At 41.3% G+C, this 20,106-nt stretch overlaps 1 protein-coding gene across 1 annotated transcript; it reads left to right on the forward strand.

Moving 5' to 3' along the window:
* Positions 1 to 304: 304 nt before the first annotated feature.
* GCSH (glycine cleavage system protein H) lies at positions 305 to 11,955 on the forward strand. Its single transcript, XM_079723640.1, has 5 exons — positions 305 to 470; positions 3,953 to 4,032; positions 5,527 to 5,590; positions 10,321 to 10,452; positions 11,339 to 11,955. Exons 1-5 carry the CDS (start codon positions 323 to 325, stop codon positions 11,434 to 11,436), a joined length of 522 nt encoding a protein of 173 aa, XP_079579766.1. The 5' UTR covers positions 305 to 322; the 3' UTR covers positions 11,437 to 11,955.
* Positions 11,956 to 20,106: the final 8,151 nt, after the last annotated feature.

A 20,106-nucleotide genomic window follows, 5' to 3' on the forward strand; every position in this document is an offset into this window, starting at 1 on the left:
TTTCACTCGCCCAGAAGCAATGCCGGAAGGCGTGGCTCCACGCCTCCCGGGAGGCCCCGCCCCTGACGGCCGGCCCGGCACGCCCCCTACTAGTCCCCGCCCCTCGCCGCAGCCCCTTCCGGGCCACAAGGCGTTCCGAGTGTCACGCCCCTCCCGCCTGCCGCCCCACCAGGTCCCGCCCCTCCCGGGGCCCCGCCCCTGCGCGCCGGTCCAGCCAGCTCGCTCCGGCTCGCTCCGGCCCGGGGCCGCCCCTCCCCGCCCCGCCCCCTCCGGCCGGGGGTGCTCTAGATGCTGCGCGGAGACCCTCTGCACCCCTGCGAACATGGCGCTGCGAGTGGCGCGGAGCGTGCGGGCCGCGGTCTGCAGCCTGCGCGCCATCTCTGCGTCCAACGCGCCCTGCCCGCCGCGGCCCTGGGGACTGCGGGCGGGCGCCGTCCGGGCGCTGTGCACCGGCCCCGTTCTGCTGTCGGGTAAGTGCGGCCGGGCACGTGGGGCGAGCCAAGCTGACTCGGGGGAAGGGGCTGGGGCCTCGATCCTCACCTCGGGTCCCCGCCGCTGGTCGCCCCGGTCAAGGCAGGCGACCCCTGCGCACGCTTGTTGTTGCTGGGATCCCGTGTCGCGAGGCCGCTACTCCCCGAGTGACTTGGACGACCCCGCAGTCTTTGTCCTGCGGGTTGGGAGGCGGGGGGAGGGGGGCGGGGAGGCCTGGAGAACACGCGCGGCCGCTGTGTCCCGGCTGCTTCCGGCAGGAGCGTCGGCCGCTCGCTGCTGGAGACCCGGGCGAGCGTCGCCGAGCTCCTTCCTGACCTTAGGTTTCTAAGCATTTGTGAGCATCGTGGACCCTAAGAGTGAAGACAAATAATAGGCTTTACTTTGCTACCCGGATCGTCACTGAATTCTGAAGTAAAAGTAAAGCAAGAGCATTTATTGAAATTTTAAGCACTGGGTCTAGATTTTTACCAGCTAAAGCTGGCACAACTTGGGAGACAGCTATTTCCTAAAGCAGTGAGATAAAACTCTACTGGACTCCACAGAAGACGTTCTACTGAAGTCTATATCGAGTCGTGAATGTGTGTTGGGCTGAAACGAGGCCTTACTTACATGGACTTGAAGTAACAGGGAGACCTGCCCGTAAATGTCTTGGCCATCTGTCCTACTTTAGCACACGTTACCGCAGAGGAAAAACCGTTTTACTTCCTGCACCAATACCTGAGACACTAACTGCACCTCCGAGAACTCAGGCTTCTTGCTCACAGAGCGCAGGTCTGTGGTGGCTGTTGTCTCATTAAGTTCGTTGTTTTAGAAACCTGTTTGGGACTAGAAAAGTTGATAGGTTTAGTCCAAGGTCAAACATAATGAAGCTTACCTCCTCCCCACCCCACCCACCCATTATAATCTCTCAGCTCTTTTAGTGCGGCATTTCAAGGGAAGAGCATTTCTCAGATAAGAACTGAATTTCAAACCTATGTATTTTGGTTATTCATTGTTACACTATCACTAGCTTTTTGCATTTTCCTGTTATCTAGTTAAATATTGCCCAAGATATCAATACCCATGATCTGGTTGAACACCTAGGTTTTTAATACTAAAGAGACCGAGTTCCAAATTTTCACTCCACCTTTTATGAGCTGTGACATCTTGGGTAGTCACTTAACTTCTGAGTCTGTTTCCCTAATCAGAAAAATGGAAATGATAATCCCTACCTTACAGATTTGTTGGATGAAGTGAAATAATGTAACTGCTGTACATACAGCTTGACGCATAGTACTTGATAAATGTTACTTATTAAATATTAGTGTATAGGATCAAATAGCGGAAAATTGATCAAATGTTAATATATTTTATTTGACTCAGTGACTGAAGGGAGGAGAATGCAAACTTCTCATAAATTACTCAACATACCTAATTTTGGGGGGGCCAAAACCCATGTTTTTCAAGACTCAGAGGAAAAGTAATTATTTACCTAATCTCCTGTTCCCTTTTTTCCTGTTGGGCCAAGGGTTAAAGGAGAATTGTACGGATCATCGTCTTTTGCCTAAATTGCATGGCCTAGTACAAAGACTTCATGGCCTTTGAAGTCAAGTGGACCTAGGTGCATTTAGCTTAGCAATGTTGCTGCCTTTTCCTCTAAACTTGTGGTTGCTCAGTTGCTAAATTGAATGTGAGAGCACTCTTACTCCTAAGATTATCTTTACATTTAGGTAAGATGGCAAGACCAAAGTCAGGACAGTAATTTCAGAGAAGTCATATGTTTATGGTTGTCCAGTCCTTACTTTTAAAAGGTATATTAGATTTAAACTGCCAGTTTTAGAGTTGTGACAGAATGTTAGGGAGAATTGAGTCCTGTAGCCAAATAACTATATATTAGGTGTTTTGCTGAGCATCCTCTTAAACTTTAAAAATTACTTCACTCCAGCTTTTGAGTGCTTCCTATATGCCAAGTACTGTGTTTTGAACTGGGAATACAGATGAGATAAAGCCTGCTCTTGCTTTGTACTTGGTCTACTGCCTGGGGGAAACTGTAGCCTGTTAAGTGCTGTGAGTGTGTGGGGGGAATGGGGTGGGAGAGTGGTGCAGAGTGCTGTGGGAGCAGGTTGGACGGCCCAGGAACCCAGGCTTGGAGGGCTGCATAAGGCATCTGGCAGGCAGAGCTGCTAAATTGAGGTCTGAAAGTCAAGAAAAGGCGGCGGGGAGAATGGGTTGCAGTCAGAACACTAAGTACAAACACACTTTCTTAGGGAAACACACGTTGACCTGAAGCATTTAGTAATTTGAAGTGGAGTGAAGCAAAGCAAGTTACTTTGTGGCAGATTTTGCAACCTCTTCCACTGAGGAGTATGATATTAAAGTTTTTTAATGATTGGGAGGAAAAGAAAGAAATACTCTTTATTTACACTCTGCTGTGTATCAGAGCTGTGTAATCAAGGCAGTTTAATGTTTTAAGTACAGTTATCTTTTGGGGAAGGGGTAAGAGTGAACCAGCAATGCTTACTGTAAAACAGTATTGAAATTAACGAGCCATTTTCTTATTAACTTCCGATGTAGTATTTTTGGAAAAATACTGCTTCACTTCAGAATGTGATATATATTTAAGAAGGTAAGTTTTTTTTTTTAATGTATTATTTTAAGCAAGTACTTTTGACATTAAATCGTAAGGAATTTTTTTCACATCACTCGAACTTTGGCAGGTCTTTCTTCCAAGAATCCTTGAGTATTTTGGCCATCCGTGTATTTGAAGAGAAGCAGCCCATAAAGCCAAGGCCTAACCTGTCCAATGAATGTCGAGCAGAGGCTGCCTTTCTGCCATTTAATGTCTTAGCTCTGAGGTGACTATTGAGTTCTGATCGTATAGTTTGCTTCTTTAAATGATGGTAGCCACTTTCCTCAAGGGGGAACTTGAATTCATTTAAGGTGGAATCAAGAACTTAGTCAAGTTATAATTGTTCCAGGTCAATTTTATTCCTGTTAAGATTCCACACAGCTCTACCTAAAGAGGCACATAATTTTTTAGGTTAAATCATTTATGAGCGGTCTTTATGCTCCTCCCAAAACCTCATCACTCTTTCTTCAGAGGGACAGACTTCCTTTGTATGACAGACCAGTAATAGATAAATGTATATTTGAAATGTGCTGCAAAATTTGTGTGTGTGTGTGTGTGTGTGTGTGTGTGTGTGTGAGATTTAGACTGAGTAATGTGAAGGGCAAATAATATATCTCCAAAAGATGCAAAGGTGTTCACATCAAGCCATCTTTGCCTAAATGATACCAATGTTGAGATGTGTCTTCTCACATGATCTCTTTTGTCCTGGGCAGTATACTGTTGAATGGCAATGCCAATAAGTCAAACACAAATACTGGGAAGGTCTTGCCCTTTGACAGCATTGATATGTAAAAAAATGCTTTTTAAGAAGTGATGCCACTGCTTTTCTGAAATATTGGTCTTCTATTTTAGGTCGTAAATTCACAGACAAACATGAATGGGTAACAACAGAAAACGGTGTTGGAACAGTGGGAATCAGCAGTTTTGCACAGGTATTGGATTGTCTTGAAATATTTCAGTCTGCTCTTGCCTAAATTGGATTGCTTTACCTTTTAAAAATTGTTTATTCTGTCCCTTAGTATTACTTTGGGCCCTTTAAAGGCCCTAAGAAGAACATCAGTCATAGATGGAAAAAGTAAAACATAGTTTAGTTAGGGCAGCGTATAGTGTTTTTAGAGATATTGAAAGGATAACACTTAAAATTAAAAATTAAATTCAAGAGAGAAATGTTTGTTTCATATTGGGGCAGTTAAGGAAAGCAGCAGAGCAAGCAAAAGGGCTGGAGTGTTGACAGTGTTTTGTGGATAACAATGATATACACATGATCTGGGGACTTGAAGAGGGAACACCTAGATTGGCACAGATTACACAAAGATAAACCTTTTATTTAGAGTTTGTCTCTACTAATTCCCTTATTGCCACTGATCCCATATTGAGATATTGTGTAAAAGAAAACTTGAGAAGCCAAACAGCAGCATGCATCACTGATTTTCAGCTGGATCTCTGGGTGGGGTGGGGAGAAGGGGCGGGGGATATTAACTGGATGGGAGTATACAGTATTCTTCAGAAATGTTGTGATCTCAGGTACTGAGAATCAGTGACAACTATATCTTCATTGGCATATCTGTGTACCTACTGAGGCCCAGTACAGCATGCTTTGTGAAATATTGCATAAGTATTGTCCTCCCCTCCTGGAGTTTATGAGGGGGAATCAACTACATGGAAAATGACATACAAAACATTGTGTGACGGATGCCTTGAGTAGTACAAGGCGTTGTAACCCCCTCACCTGATGGAGAGATCATTACTTATTAGTCAGCAGATGCAGTAGGGGAAATGGCCTCAGTAAAATTGCAGAGGTGGAAAAGCACAAAGTGTGTTCTTAGAGGAGCTAGTAATCCTTTAGGGGGCATATGGTTTGTGACGGGGTCACTGCCACCTCTGGGAAAGGCAGCTAGTGGCCTGTTTTCTTGCAGATCCTGAGGTAAGAATAATTTTGCTTTTTTTTTTTTTTTTTTTAAGATGTTGGGGGTAGGAGTTTATTAATTTATTTATTTATGGCTGTGTTGGGTCTTCGTTTCTGTGCGAGGGCTTTCTCTAGCTGTGGCAAGCGGGGGCCACTCTTCATCGCAGTGCGCGGGCCTTTCACTATCGCGGCCTCTCGTTGCGGAGCACAGGCTCCAGACGCGCAGGCTCAGTAGTTGTGGCTCACGGGCCTAGTTGCTCCGCGGCATGTGGGATCCTCCCAGCCCAGGGCTCGAACCCGTGTCCCCTGCATTAGCAGGCAGATTCTCAACCACTGCGCCACCAGGGAAGCCCCTAATTTTGCATTTTTAAAGGGTTATAAGAAAAACTAAAGAATTCGGCCCCTCAGGTGTAAAGTATGTACTGTCTGAATTAAAGGGATTCAGTGTTTGGCTTGTTCCTATTTACTAGGTTTAATTTGATTTCTTAGAGGTTTGGTGTTTTGTTTTTGTTTTTTAAAGGAAGCTTTGGGAGATGTTGTTTACTGTAGTCTGCCTGAAGTTGGGACAAAATTGAACAAACAAGGTGAGTGTTTTTCTCATCTTGGTATGTCATGATTCATGCCATGAATTTTCTTTATCTTGCATAATAACTTGTTTGTACCCAGGATCATTTAGAGTGCTTTTTCCTCAAGTAACAGAAAACTTACATAAGAGTAGATCAACCAACAGGGGTTTATCATATCTCATACAAGCAATCTTGGAAACAGGTGGATATAGGATTGACTCAGTGGCTCAGTGAAGATTATCAAGGACACAACCTCTCTCTTACTTTTTCTGCCTCAGCATGTCAGAGGTCACAGAATGGCAGCAGAACCTTCAAGCATCATGTTCTCAATGACAGTATCCAAAAGTAGGAAGAGAAGGACAGGCTCTCTTTGTCTCTTTATCGGAAACAAATATCTCAACCAGAAATCTCTCAGATCGCCTTTTCTTTTATCAATTTAGCCAAGTCCAGGTCGTATTGCCATGCCTAACTGTAAGGAATGATGGTGAGGAGAATAATGAGCATTTTCAGACCTTACAATGGAAGGCAGGAAGTAGAGGGAAATGGCTCTTAGCACCCTCCCCGCCACACGTTGATATAGTATAATATAGCTGAAGTCTCTTAAGTTTAAAAAATAAAATCTGTCTTTCTTTGGAGGCAGTAAAGAATATCAGGATAGAACATGGGCTTCTGAGTCAGAATCTGGTTTTAAATCCTGGCCTCTCAACATATCAGCTGTGTGATTTGGGAGAGATTACTTAATGTAGGTCTCATCTGTAAGTTGGGATAATAATATTTACTTCATAGAGTAGCTGTAAGGATTAAATGAATTAGCATAATATCCAGCATAAGATTAGTGCTTGATAAATGTCAGCCAGTGGAACCACGTATATTATTATTCATGGGTTCCTTGACATATGTAAGATAGTCCTACAGAATTTAAGTATCTGTTTTCTTTAATCATGTTTTATTTACTGTGTATGCACTTTGCTGTTCTCAAGCAGATCAGAAATTTCTGAACATCTCTTTATAGCAAGTGAGGAGCATGAACCTACTTTTTGTGCTTCTATTATAGAAAAAATTCTATTAATCTAAATATGTTGAGTAATACCCTACTAATGAATGCTTTCTTTAAACTTTCTGCTAAAGGTATTTTTTAAAGTGATACAAAATTTACATACAGTGAAAATGCATGGATCTTAATTGTATAAGCCAGAGTTTTGACAACTGTGTTTATACACTGTGTAAACCTTGCCAATCAAAACTCTTCTCAATATACAACCACTTCTCTGATTTCTGTCACCATAGATTAGTTTTGCCTGTTCTTTAACTTCATTTAAAAGGAATCACACAATGTATTATGTCTGGCTTCATCTGTCTAATGTCATAATTTTGAGATTCATTCATATTGAGTGATCAGTATTTTGCTTTTTTATGCTGCAAAGTCCCATCATGTTTGCCAAAGAGGTTATACCATTTTACACTCTCACCAACAGTATGAGAGAGTTCCAGGTGCTGCATATTTCATTGTGGTTTTAACTTGCATTTCCCTAGGACAGATTATTGTTCACCTTTCCATGTGCTTTTTGCCACTCACATCTTTTTTTGTGAAGTCTCTAGTCTTTTACTTGGGTTATCTTTTTACCATTGATTTTTAGGCATCATTTTAAATTCTAGATACAAATCCTTTTTCAGAAATGTATTTTATGAATATTTTGTCATATATATGTATGGAACATTGTCTTCTCTAAGAAATCTTTTGTCTATCTTCATAGTTCCCAGACTATATACCCTAGTGCCATGAGGTGCTGTGGGGTATTTTTAATTTTTAACATCTGTTGGACACAGCACAAACTAATAAACAATGGAGGTAACAATTTCAATGTTGGATCTTACTATATTACTTTGGGTAATGTGACTTTGAAGCAAGTACTGCACAATTGGCATGGAACATCAGGTACGGCAATGATTGATGTGACCTGATTCCCTGATGGAGACCTTAATACAGTATGCAACAGACACATATCTGTAAATTGTAATTAAAAATGAAAATTCTTTTTTGTTCAATATATGTGTGTTAATTTTTTCAAACTGCTACTCAATTGTTAGGATAGGATATAAAAACTTACTAAGTAGTTTGGACCTTCAATAAATTGAAGTGTTAGGTATTTGTTTTGGTCTAGAGATTACCACAAAACCTTACTGAGACACTCAGGGCACTGTGAACTGAGAAAGTGAGCAACTGTGGCCCATACCAAGGTTCGCAGAGATACAGTATTTCATCATTAGGTGTGATATTTAGCTGTGGAGTTTTTCATAGATGCCCATTATCAGATGAAGCAGTTCCTTTCTATATCTAGTTTGCTGAGAATTATCATTTGTGGATGTTGAATTTTTGTCAAATTCATTTTCTCCATCTATTGACATGATCGAAGGGTTCTTCTTGTTAATGTGATGAATGGTGATTCATTTTTTAATGTTTAACCAACCTTGCATTCCTGGTAGTCATGATACAAAAATTAAAAATTATCTCTAAAAACATACTGCTGGATTTGATTTGCTAATTTGTACATTATGTTCATGAGAGATATTGGTCATTTCTTAAAATGGCTTTGTCAAATTTTGGAATCTGTTATATTGACGTCATAGAATAAGTTTAGAAATATTCCTACCTCTTCTTTTTCTGAAAGAATGTGCAAGATTAGTGTTGTTTCTTCTTTAATTGTTTGATAGAATTAACTGGTGGAATATGAGCCAGATTTCTTTGTAGGAAGGTTTTTGATACAAATTTCTTTAATATATATTCAGATTTTCTATATTACCTTACATTGGTTTTGAGAAATTTTTCCATTTCATGTTGTTATATTCAGCATAAAGATGCTCATATTTTTCATTTATTATCCTTTTATACCCATACGATCTGTAGTAAGGACTCCTTTTTCATTCCTTCATATTGGTGGTAATTTTCTCTTCTCAATCAGTCTGCTAGCTCTATCAAATTTATCAATCTTTTGAAAGAACCAAATTTCTACTATGTTAAATTTTCTCTTATTTTCCATTTCATTTGTTCTTTCATATCTTTATTTTCTTCCTCCAACTTACTTAGATTTAATTTCCTTTTTCTAGCTTCTGGAAACTTGTGGTTTTGTTGGTTTTCAGGGTTTTTTTACTGGACTTCTTTTATCCATACTGTAAAATGCTGTCTCCCTTGTGGTGAGTGGCAGCTAAAATCGTAGTCTGATTCTTCTAGCCTTATCTAGGACATTTGGAGTCTGCCCCATGCACATATGATTCAGGGATCATTCAGAGACCTGGACAGAATTTGGGGCTCTCCTTTTTATCTCTATCCTTAATGAGATTTCCAGCTCACTTTCCAGTAGCTATGGTGGCTCCAAACTCTTGTCTCCTAGGCCTTTAAACCAATAAGACTGAGATTTTCTTTCAGAATTTTGGCTGCTCCACCTGGCACAGATCAGTGTCCTTTCTTCAAGGCTAAAAATCATTAAAAAAAAATCGCCAGTGTCATCCCTTTTTTCTAATGTTGCCTCCTTTCCATAAACTGACTGCTTTTGTTCATTTTCTAGTGTCTTTAGAAGCCACGTCATTGATTTCAAGATGTTCTTTTTAAATAACACCTAAAGATATTATTTCCTTCTAAGCACTTTTTTAGCTCTGCCCCCACAAACTTTGGTGTGTTGTATTCATCACATTCAGTTCAGATCACTTGATTTTGTCCTGTAGGTGAGCAGGGCTCTGTTTTTTTTTAATTTATTTTTATTTTTGGCTGATTGGGTCTTCGTTGCTGCATGCAAGCTTTCTCTAGTTGTGGCGACCAGGGGCTACTCTTCGTTGCAGTATGCAGGCTTGTTATTGCAGTGGCTTCTGTTGTTGCAGAGCACGGACTCTAGGTGCACGGGCTTCATTCAGTAGTTGTGGCTCGTGGGCTCTAGAGTGCAGACTCGGTAGTTGTGGCCCACGGGCTTAGTTGCTCCGTGGCATGTGGGATCTTCCCAGACTAGGGCTCAAACCCATGTCCCGTGCATTGGCAGGTGGATTCTTAACCACTGTGCCACCAGGGAAATCCCAGGGCTCTGTTAATTTTTCAGTCTTTTTTTTCCTTTTCAAATTATTCTTCAGATTGGTTGGTTTCAGATGATCTTCATGTTCACTGACCCTTCTGCACAGTATCCAGTCTACTGTTAATGCCATCTAGTGAATGTTTTATTTTAGATATTATGCTTTCCAGTTCTAGAATGTCCATTTAAAAAATTATAATTTCTTTGCAAGTATTTCCCCATATATTCACTCACTGGTTTTTTGTTTTTTTTGTTTTTTTTTGGTCTTTGAACATACTTACAGTAGCTATGTTAAGGTTCTCTGCTAATTCCAACATGTGGGTCTGTGGATCATTTTGAGATCTCTATACTGACTACTTTTTCTCTAAACTGTTGCTCCCTTCTTTCTAGAATTTCAACCCTCAATTTCCAGCCACCTTGGGGGCCCACACTCCATCCTCTGACCCCTTTAGCAAATCAGACTGGTTTTCTACTTGTGTTCTAGTTACCCTGTGCTCTTTGGATGGGGCCATGTTGTCAGGCTACAGACTGTATAAATGAAGATCTTGCATGACAAAACCTATGGTTTTACTTTAATTAAAGATATTTAGGAATTTCTATCATTACTGTATTAGAGGTGATCACTTCTCCATATTTTGTATTTTGGGGTCACTAACTTGACATTTAATATTTTCTTTAATTTTCTCAATTTAGAGGAATTTGGTGCTTTGGAAAGTGTGAAAGCTGCTAGTGAACTCTATTCTCCTCTATCAGGAGAAGTAACTGAAATTAATGAAGCTCTAGCAGAAAATCCAGGACTTGTCAACAAATCTTGTTATGAAGATGGTAAGTTGTTGCTAGAAATTTTTTTAAGGATTGTTTGCTGCAGTTAACATTTAATCTAGAATTTAAAGCAATCTTTAGCTGATGGTGACTTCTTTTTGCCCTTCTTGGTACTAAATAGAGATATTCTGCTTTAAAAAGGGAAAACAGTTTAGCTGAATATATAAGGGTATGTTTAAAATCTCTGTCAATAAAAGCATTTCCTTATTTTATAGGGTTCTTAGTATCATAGTGTAGACTCATTGTAAACACTTCAGAGTATTTACCTCTTCAGTCATAAAGCATCTAATCACATTGTGTGATGTAGGTGGTAATAGAATAACATTTATTACATTAATTTTCAGTTTTCTCACATTTTCATCTTCATAATAATGTAGTAAGGTAAGCTAGCAGCAATTTTTTCCATTTTGTAGATGAATTGAGGCCAAAGGATTTCTCTGCTAAGGTCACACAGCCAACAAGATGCAGAATTAGCATTAGGTTGTAGTTCTCTGTTTCCTATCACCTACTTCTCTCTACTAAAGCTTTCTAATGCCATTAATCTAAGTAGTCACAGTGTTGGTGTTCCTTTTGTTAAAGATATACCTGGCCTTGTGTATTTGGATCCGTGTGTAAAGTTGTTGATGCTTATTACAGCCTAGAAGTTCTTAATCCATTATGGTAGAATTTCTTCTGGTTCTTTTCAGTTATGATATGTAAGGAATATTAATTTAATTCTTAAGGCTAAAATTTAAAGCTCTTTGAACAAATAATGAGTGATTTATGTAAAGAATAGTAAGTTAATTTTGAGGCACTCAGAATTTACATTTTGAATGAATTTGACTTTCTCTTTAAAAAGGTGATTTGGAACATAAGATACTAATATAAGATACTTTTTTTTTGGTTGCAGGTTGGCTGATCAAGATGACACTCAGTAACCCTTCAGAACTAGATGAACTAATGAGCGAAGAAGCATATGAGAAATACATAAAATCTATTGAGGAGTGAAAATGGAACCCCTAAATAAACTAGTTGGAAACAACTTAATCTAGTATAGTTGTCTTAAATTAGTGGTGGATAGATTTTTAAAAAGCAACTTTTAGCAAAAGAAACTACTTGCAACAATGTTGCCTGAAGAAAATACCCCTTAACTTCCTAATGATTTCACATAAACCCCATGCATCTTTTTCACAACACCCTGTGATTTTTAGGCTAGTCTCCAGTTATAATACTCAGAATTCCTGAAATTATCTGTGGTAAAACTAGTAATAAAAATTAATTCAAGGATAACATTGTTATCTTAACCTTATATAGTATTGTAACTTGCTTACAGCCATCCCTGGATTTGGGTCAAAATACTCAATGAACTTGCCACTGGAAATAAATGACAGTGGAGAAAAGTTTGTTAGTTGTATAGTGTCCAGTGAAGAACATTACTATTTTAATTTTGCAATATACTGTGTTTGCTGGTGCTATTTTTATACAGTGAAGCAACAGCCTTGCAGGAAAATAAGAAACAGTTTAATAATAAAATATTCAACTTCTTAATTAATCGTGTTTTTTGTTTTGCTGTTAATATTTCATTTAGTGGCTCTGCTAGTATTTGTAAAGATGCTAATTTTAACTTACGGAAAGTTATTTTTTAAAAAGGAATTTTAAGCCCTAGCGATGAAAGGTTGGTTCCAAGAAAATGTTTCCTTTTAGTCACAAATCTTGCTTTTCTTAAGCAAAGATCTAATTGCCTGATAGCATCAAGTACTATTTTTTGGTCTTTTTTTTTTTTTTTTTTTTTTCTTTTGTGGTACGCGGGCCTCTCACTGTTGTGGCCTCTCCTGTTGCGGAGCACAGGCTCCGGACGCGCAGGCCCAGCGGCCACGGCTCACGGGCCCAGCCGCTCCGCGGCATGTGGGATCTTCCCAGACCGGGGCACGAACCCGTGTCCCCAGCATCAGCAGGCAGACTCTCAACCACTGCACCACCAGGGAAGCCCTTTTGGTCATTTTTAACATAAAAGAAATCATTGACTTTGTTTTTCTATCATGCCAATTAGAAGAGAGGAGTAAAAACAAGGAAAGGTGAAATTTTGATCAGCATAGCACATGACATCCTTAAGTTAAACCACATTCACATAAGGTTTCTACTTAAGTAATGGGGACAGAAGTGGACACAGTGGCCAACATAGCATACTTCCTAATTAAGCCAATGGTAGTACTGTAGTATGCTGATATTTGGGGCAGGGGATAGAACATACATAAGTATATACACACACACAGATATATATACTTATACACACACACAAAGCAAGAACAAACTTCTACCATTTTCCCAGTTACTAGAGTAAAAGGGAAGTAGTATGTAGACACTACTATCTTCTGGTAAATAAAGAGTAAATAAAGAACATAGAGTACGTAAGTAGGTAAGTAACATACAAGTCTTTCCTGTTCCTCTGCAGAAAGAATGCATTCTTTCCAGGACTGTGCCAGTGGCCATATGACTGCTGAGCTGTGTCTGTTATTAATCAGGTTAATTAATCTGACTGACTGCTTTGGAAATAGGGATGAGTAATAATTGCTCATTTAAATCTAAATAAATCTTGTTTTAAAGGTACTCTCATATATTACCTTCTTTCATCTTTACCACAATAGCCAGAGCTAGGTAGGGCATATCCATAACTACCACCATTTCACAGATAAGGTGATGGAGAGGATAAGAGGATATGGTTAGGATTTTCACATTTCCTGGCTCACTCTTCATCAGTTCCTTAGCAAATGTAAGTTACTATGATAATACTTAAGGGAATTCCCTGGCGGTCTGGTGGTTAGGTGCTTTCATTGCCAGGGCCCAGGTTCAATCCCTGGTCAGGAAACTAACATCCCACAAGAAGCGTTAATGCGGCCAAAAATATATTTAAATGGGAATCTGGCAGGCGGGGAGGATCAAAGAACAAAACTTTATGACAACTTGCTCTTTTTCACTGTTTAGAATACAGAGCCAATTCAACCTTCGTTTCTATTTTAGTGCTGCTGAAAATAATAGGTGTTGAATGGCCCTCCAAATGGACAATCAACAGAGAATTCAATTTCTCAGACCTCATATTACTTTGAATGGTTTTGGTCTTAATAGAGGAGCTTAATAAAGGTTTCGAATAATACTCTCTAATAATTTAAAATTCAAGAAATGGAACAGGTAACCCTGGAAGTGTTCAAAAAAATTTTTTTCTCATATCACCTCCCAGATAGTTGAATAGTTGAAAGAAGTTGACGGCATTAAGTTTTAATAAAGAAACCACTAGAGGGCTCTCTGTACAGGCATGCTAGTATGAAAATGAGGCTGGTATTTCAGATCAGCTCTCAAACAAATCAATTTCTGAATTTTTCTGAATTTCTGCAACTTTTCTGGGGCTGCTAAAATGTCAGAGTACCACCCACCTTCAGTTTTTAAAATTACGCTAACTATAACTGCCTGCATTACTTCTCAACAATCACTGTATTATTTCAGACCCAATCATGCATCTTTCTAAGGGATTAAATTCTTTTTTCTTCTCAGCAACATGGCTTTACTATTAACTACCTATCCCCATCAGTCTTTTTTTTTTTTCCTTTTAAATACACTTTTTTAGAGAGTAGATTTAGGTTCAAAATTGAGCAGAAACTAGTTTCTGTATACCTCCTGCCCCCATCTTGGTGTTTTTAAAACACCCCTTTGCCAACTCTGAGATTTTTTTGTACTAGAGCTTTTGTATCTTGATTCCAGCTCTACTTTGGCTTTTTATAAACATGCCTAGCCAAACACCCCTTTAAGTTTCTGGTCAGTCATGTTAGTTTCTGCTGTATAACAAAGTGAATCAGCTGTATGTATACATATATCCCCATATCCCCTCGCTTTTGCGTCTCCCTCCCACCCCGCTAGGTGGTCACAAAGCACCGAGCTGTTATCCCTGTGCTATGCGGCTGCTTCCCACTAGCTAGCTATTTTCCATTTGGTAGTGTATATATGTCCGTGCCATTCTCTCACTTTGTCCCAGCTTACCCCTGCTATCAGGCTTTTACCTGCTAAACTTCAACAGTGATTAGAAGCCCGTTTAAAACGGGTATGCAGGCAAAATTAGTGTGAAGCAAATCATTTGCCAGATCTTCCACTTCCACATGTACTTAGGAGAATGTGCTTTCAGTCAAGAAGTTTAACAGTTATTTAGTAAATCTTAGTTAAGACTTTTGGTATACTTTCCAGAAACTGAGAACACAGCTTTAATGACTTGGCTAACAAATCCTGCTAGTCAGGTGGTTTCAAATTTTCTATTTTCAACAGAACTAAAGGAGGTTCTTCCTAACCAAACTGTCAGGTGATAATTAAAAAAAATTTTGTTGCTTACTAGGTGATTTCTGGTGTGGAAAGGAGTTAAAAAAGTTAAGAGACACTGCAATGACAAAACCCCTTCATGTGCATCTTCCTATGAACAAGGTATCTCACTCAGCTTACATCTATGAAAAAACCCATAAAATTGGGACTGAATCTGTCTCATTCTAGCAATATGTAATATTTACCCATAGATACATGAATTGGCATGAGGGGAGGAACAGCCCCATCTCTTTCATTCTATACACTTTCAGTAACATTCTTTTGTTTACTATTTATGAATGCATGGAATATATTCCTTTATTTGCCAAGTGAGTAGAAATAAAGGTAATTTTAAATCTGGAAACAAATGTAGACTTACAGTATTATGAAAAATTTTAAAATTTCATTTTCAAATTATATTTTTGTGTTGCACAGAAACATGACAGATTACTCAAAACTTTTTGATCACATATATATATATATATGTTAGAATGAAATTCTGTGGAGAAAGTAGAATAGAAATATAATTATGAATTTAGGGAGAAAAAGCAAAAGAAAATTTTCAATTTTTTAGTTTATTCATGTATTTTAAAATAGATGTTTATGGGTATCAAGTTGCTATTAAATTTAGATTTCTTTCAGTACTTTTAAGAGTGATGTGCATTTTAAAATGCCAACATTTATGATCATCTAGATGGTACATCCTTTAAAGTTCGTGATTGGGAATTTCCTGGTGACCCAGTGGTTAGGATTCTGGGCTTTTACTGCTGGGGCCCAGGTTCAATCCCTGGTCAGGGAACCGAGATCCCACAAGCCGCATGGCACAGCCAAAAAAAATTATGATAGAAAATTTTGTGTTTTAACACAAAAAAGTGGAATGAGGTATGCAGTTTTGTACAATTCTTTTTAGAAGTATGCAGGCATACTGTTAATTCCAGGTTGTGAAATACAAACGATCCCAAAGTGTGTATTTTTAGGTAAAGAATACCTTAAAAAGTAGTCATATTCTAGAAAAGTACTTCATTCTAACGTCTTAGAATAATGTAATCTATACATCATTAAAAAATGGTCTTGGGCTTCCCTGTTGGCGCAGTGGTTGGGAGTCCACCTGTCGATGCGGGGGGCGCGGGTTCGTGCCCCGGTCCGGGAGGATCCCACGTGCCGCGGAGCGGCTGGGCCCGTGGGCCGTGGCCCCTGGGCCTGTGCGTCTGGAGCCTGTGCAGCCGCTGGGCCTGCGCGTCCGGAGCCTGTGCTCCGCGGCGGGAGGGGCCGCAGAAGTGAGAGGCCCGCGTACCGCAAAAAAAAAAAGGTCTTTCCATAGTATTGATAGGCTTTCTAATTAATACCGTACCTTCTGTAAAAATACAGTAACACATATCTATCTTTCCAAATGGCTTTTTTTTTTTTTTTAGATTTTTTTTTTGATGGAGACCCTTTTTAAAGTCTTCATTGAATTTGTTACAATATTGCTTCTGTTTTATGTTTTGGTTTTTTGGCCTGGAGGCAGGTGGGATCTTAGCTCCCCAACCAGGTATCGAACCCACACCCCCGACCTTGGAAGGCAAAGTCTTAAACACTGGAACGCCAGGGAAGTCCCTCCAAATGGCTTTTAATCACAGGGGTATAAAAGGCTTATGATATTTTTCTCCAGCAGAAATATTCACACTTTTAAAACCAGAAAGCACAAGGGCTTTGGAACCAGACCTGAGCTGGGTTCTACCACGAATGCCTGACTCCGGGCACAGGTTCCCACCCCTGGCTGCACCTTGGGCTGCTCGAAAATACCAGCACCAAAGCTGGGAGGGGAGCAGGGGGTGACATTTCACTGTCTTCAACGAGTTCCTCAGCTGATTTAGCAACGTGGGGCTACTTTACTACATTTGTATAAAAGATGCCAATGCCCACTTCACAGGCTGCGCTGCTACACGACAGGGGGTGGCGCCTTAAAGACCTACTGGCCTGCACCACCCTGGCACAGTCCTTATGCGGGAGAGGCGATTGGGGGACAGTGGGCAAAGTCTGGGGACATTTTCGGTCGCCTGGCATCTAGTGGGTAGAGGCCAGGGACGCTGCTAGCCACCCCCCATCACAGAACCATCCGCGCCAAGGGCAGCAGTGCGGAGGGAGAGGTCCTGGGTCTCTGAGGGGAAGCTGGTCCCAAAGCCCTCACTTTCTAACTCCAGGGTCCGAGGGGCACCCAACCCCTCGGTGGGCTTCCCTGGCCAGCACTTAAGTCTTCACGGTACCTCGCGAGGCGGCCTCCCACGCTCTCAGCGGCAGCGAGCTCCTCACGCTCGGGTGGAAGGTTCGCGCTCGCGCACAGCCTGCCGGGAGCACGCGCCCTCTGCAGTCAGTGGGCGTCACCTCCCGCGCTCAGTTTTGCTGCGCGTGGCGCTTATACGTCACTTCCACTGCGAATCCCCCGCAGGCCCGCCTACCGCCCCGCCCCCAGTGCGTCCGTAACCCAGGGCAACTGCTGCTGTCGCCCGCCGGCGGGGACTAAGCTACCCGGGGGCCTTGGACCCCGCCGGCCCCACAGGAGGGTGTGAGCAGCGGCGGCCGCTTCCCCGCCTCCGGGGCAAGTCCCCAGACCACTCCGCGGGCGGCAGAGCGAGACCCCCTGCCCAGTTCGGAAGGAAGCTGCCTTCTGAGGCGGGGAGGCAAAAAGGAGAGGTAGGGCGGGCCCGGGCTGGAATCAGAGCGGGCAAGGCCTGGGGAGGAGGGCGCGGAATGGGTGGGGCAGCGGGAGGAGCCATTGAAAGGGCGGAGGCCTATGAGGGAGGAGCCAATGGAGGAAGGGGTGGGGCTTGTGGAGCAAGCGGGGGCGCTTTGCTGGAGGGCATAGCTATTGAAAGAAGGGGATCGGGGAAATTGGGGTTGATTGACATATATACTCTAATATGTATAAAGTAGATAACTAATAAGAACCTGCTGTATAAAAAATAAATAAAATAAAATTCAAAAATTCAAAAAAAAAGAAGGGGAGCATCTTTTGTGGCAGGGTAGGAACTGCTGGAGAAAGGGGAGGAGCTAGATGAGGAAAAAAGAAGGATCGTGGAAGAAGGGGAGGGGCCTGTGGGGGAGGGGGTGGGGCTACTAGAGGAAAGAGAGGAGCCAGGTGTCAACTGCCTGGGCTTCAGGAGCCACAGGTGGAGTGAGTGTGTGTTTCAAGACTCGAACTTTCCTGTACATTGTTTGTTGTGTGAGAGCTGGGAAGACGGGCGTTGCTTTACCATTTTACTACCAGTGTTAGGCATCTAATAGGCACTTAGTGCGTAACGAATGTGACTGGAAAAAGCAGAAGAGTTGGAGACTGGGATTGGAGTAGAAATATTCCGATAGGGAGGGATGGTTGTAGAAACTGCTGTCCCAGGAATCATTCTGTGAATAATCAAAGCTGCTGTGCTCTGTAGGTGTATAAGAAGCACAAAGCACAGATAATGAACATGGGGAGATAAAATTTATACTCTTGAAAATGTGAACAAATTGTTCGAATGGGGTGGTGCAACCTTTGAGGCGAAGTTTCAGCTGCCAAGTTGTGTTCCCAGACGGTAAGTTAGGTCGCAGTCCCAGTAGCATTTTCCTTTAGAAGCTATATTGCCAGTGATCAGCATGCCCAGGCCAATCTTCAAGACCTATTTAACCAGTTCATATGCATAAAACTTAGCTCTGCAGTAAGAAACTTAACTTCCATCATGGCTAAGAGTGTTTGTATTCTTTGATTTCTTCATTCAACACATGTTGATAAGGATCCACAGGAATATCCATTCAGAATTCCAAGTGAGGCTGCCAGAGACCCGACTTTCCCTGGCTGGAATTCTGGCATAAATTCAAGATTCTTTGAAACCTGAAACTTCTAGGAAAGTGGGGGTAGGTGTGTGGGCATGGCGTAGAGCCAGGGATGGGGGTAAGGAGTTTTGAGGTAATCACAGCCTGCTTTCGACAGAAACAACCTGCTTTTGACTCAACATTCTGGGCTTTTCACCTCTTCTGGCCCATTAACATTCCGTTCATCATTAATTGATTAAGAATATGTCAACTAGGTACAGGAATAGAGAGTAAGGCATTTGTAGTCTGACTGCATGGACAGCTGATAGCGAATATGTGGCAAAGAAGATTGCAAAAAGAAAGAAAGAGGGCTTCCCTGGTGGCTCAGTGGTTGAGAGTCCGCCTGCCGATGCAGGGGATGCGGGTTCGTGCCCCGGCCCGGGAAGATCCCACATGCCGCGGAGCGGCTGGGCCCGTGAGCCATGGCCGCTGAGCCTGCGCGTCCAGAGCCTGTGCTCCGCAACGGGAAAGGCCCCAACAGTGAGAGGCCCGCATACCGCAAAAAAAAAAAAAAAAAAAAGAAAAGAAAGAAAGAAGAGTGTCGGCACTCTTCAAAGACAGTAAGGTGCCTCAAATTCCTCTCGTGCTTTGAATCTCTGACTTCTGCTGCTGCTAGCCAGAGAAAACTCTCTTGTTTTACAGCGCTCATATCATTAGATTAGGCCCACCCCGATAAACCAAGATAATTTCCCTATCTTCGGGTCAACTGATTAGCAACCATAATTACATCTATAAAGTCCCTTTGCCACATAATATAACTTGCTCATGGATGTTATAGCGCATCATATTCATAGTCCCAGGGATTAGGATGGGAAACCTTGTGGAGGGAGGATTGGCAGAATTCAATTTACTACATTATCTTCCAGGAATATTGTAGAAAAGCTACTGCAACAGGTTTTTTGTTTTTTTTATTTTCCCAGTTTCTCTCCGTGAACATAAATCACACTTATACACTATTAGTTCCACCTCTAATCAGAACTTTATCTTTGAATTGATTCAAGTACACTCTTGGTCTTCCAAAGAATGGAGCTTGTATTCTGATACTTTTAATCTGTAATATTCATCTTTTACTCTGACTTTATGATACGTACCAGCCTGGCTTTGCACAGTAGAATACCTATAGAAATCTGTTCCTTTTTATAGTGCTGAAATATGCTTTTGGGGGGTATTTTTTCATAGAAAAACTACATTTATTTTTCTTTCATACCTGAAGCTAGTTCTTGTTTTCTATCATTATGTAGCTTTATATACAATAGTGATAACTTACAGGATTAAATAGCACTCTAGTCCCTTTAATATGTAACTCTTCACCCAGTTATTTTAAAAACTATGTTATAGCTAGTTTCTTCTTTTGCTTGTGGTGTAATAGTTAAATGAATCAGCGCTAGAATCAGAAAGGTCTGGCCTTGGAATTTCAGTTGACACTAACAATCTCAGTGACTGTGTTCATCGGTAGAGGTCAGTCTCTGCTGCAGTAACAGACAGATCCTAAAATCTCAATGGCTTGACTCA

The sequence above is a fragment of the Hyperoodon ampullatus genome (genome assembly GCF_949752795.1).
Source record: "Hyperoodon ampullatus genome assembly, chromosome: 18".
Lineage (NCBI taxonomy): Eukaryota > Metazoa > Chordata > Mammalia > Artiodactyla > Ziphiidae > Hyperoodon > Hyperoodon ampullatus.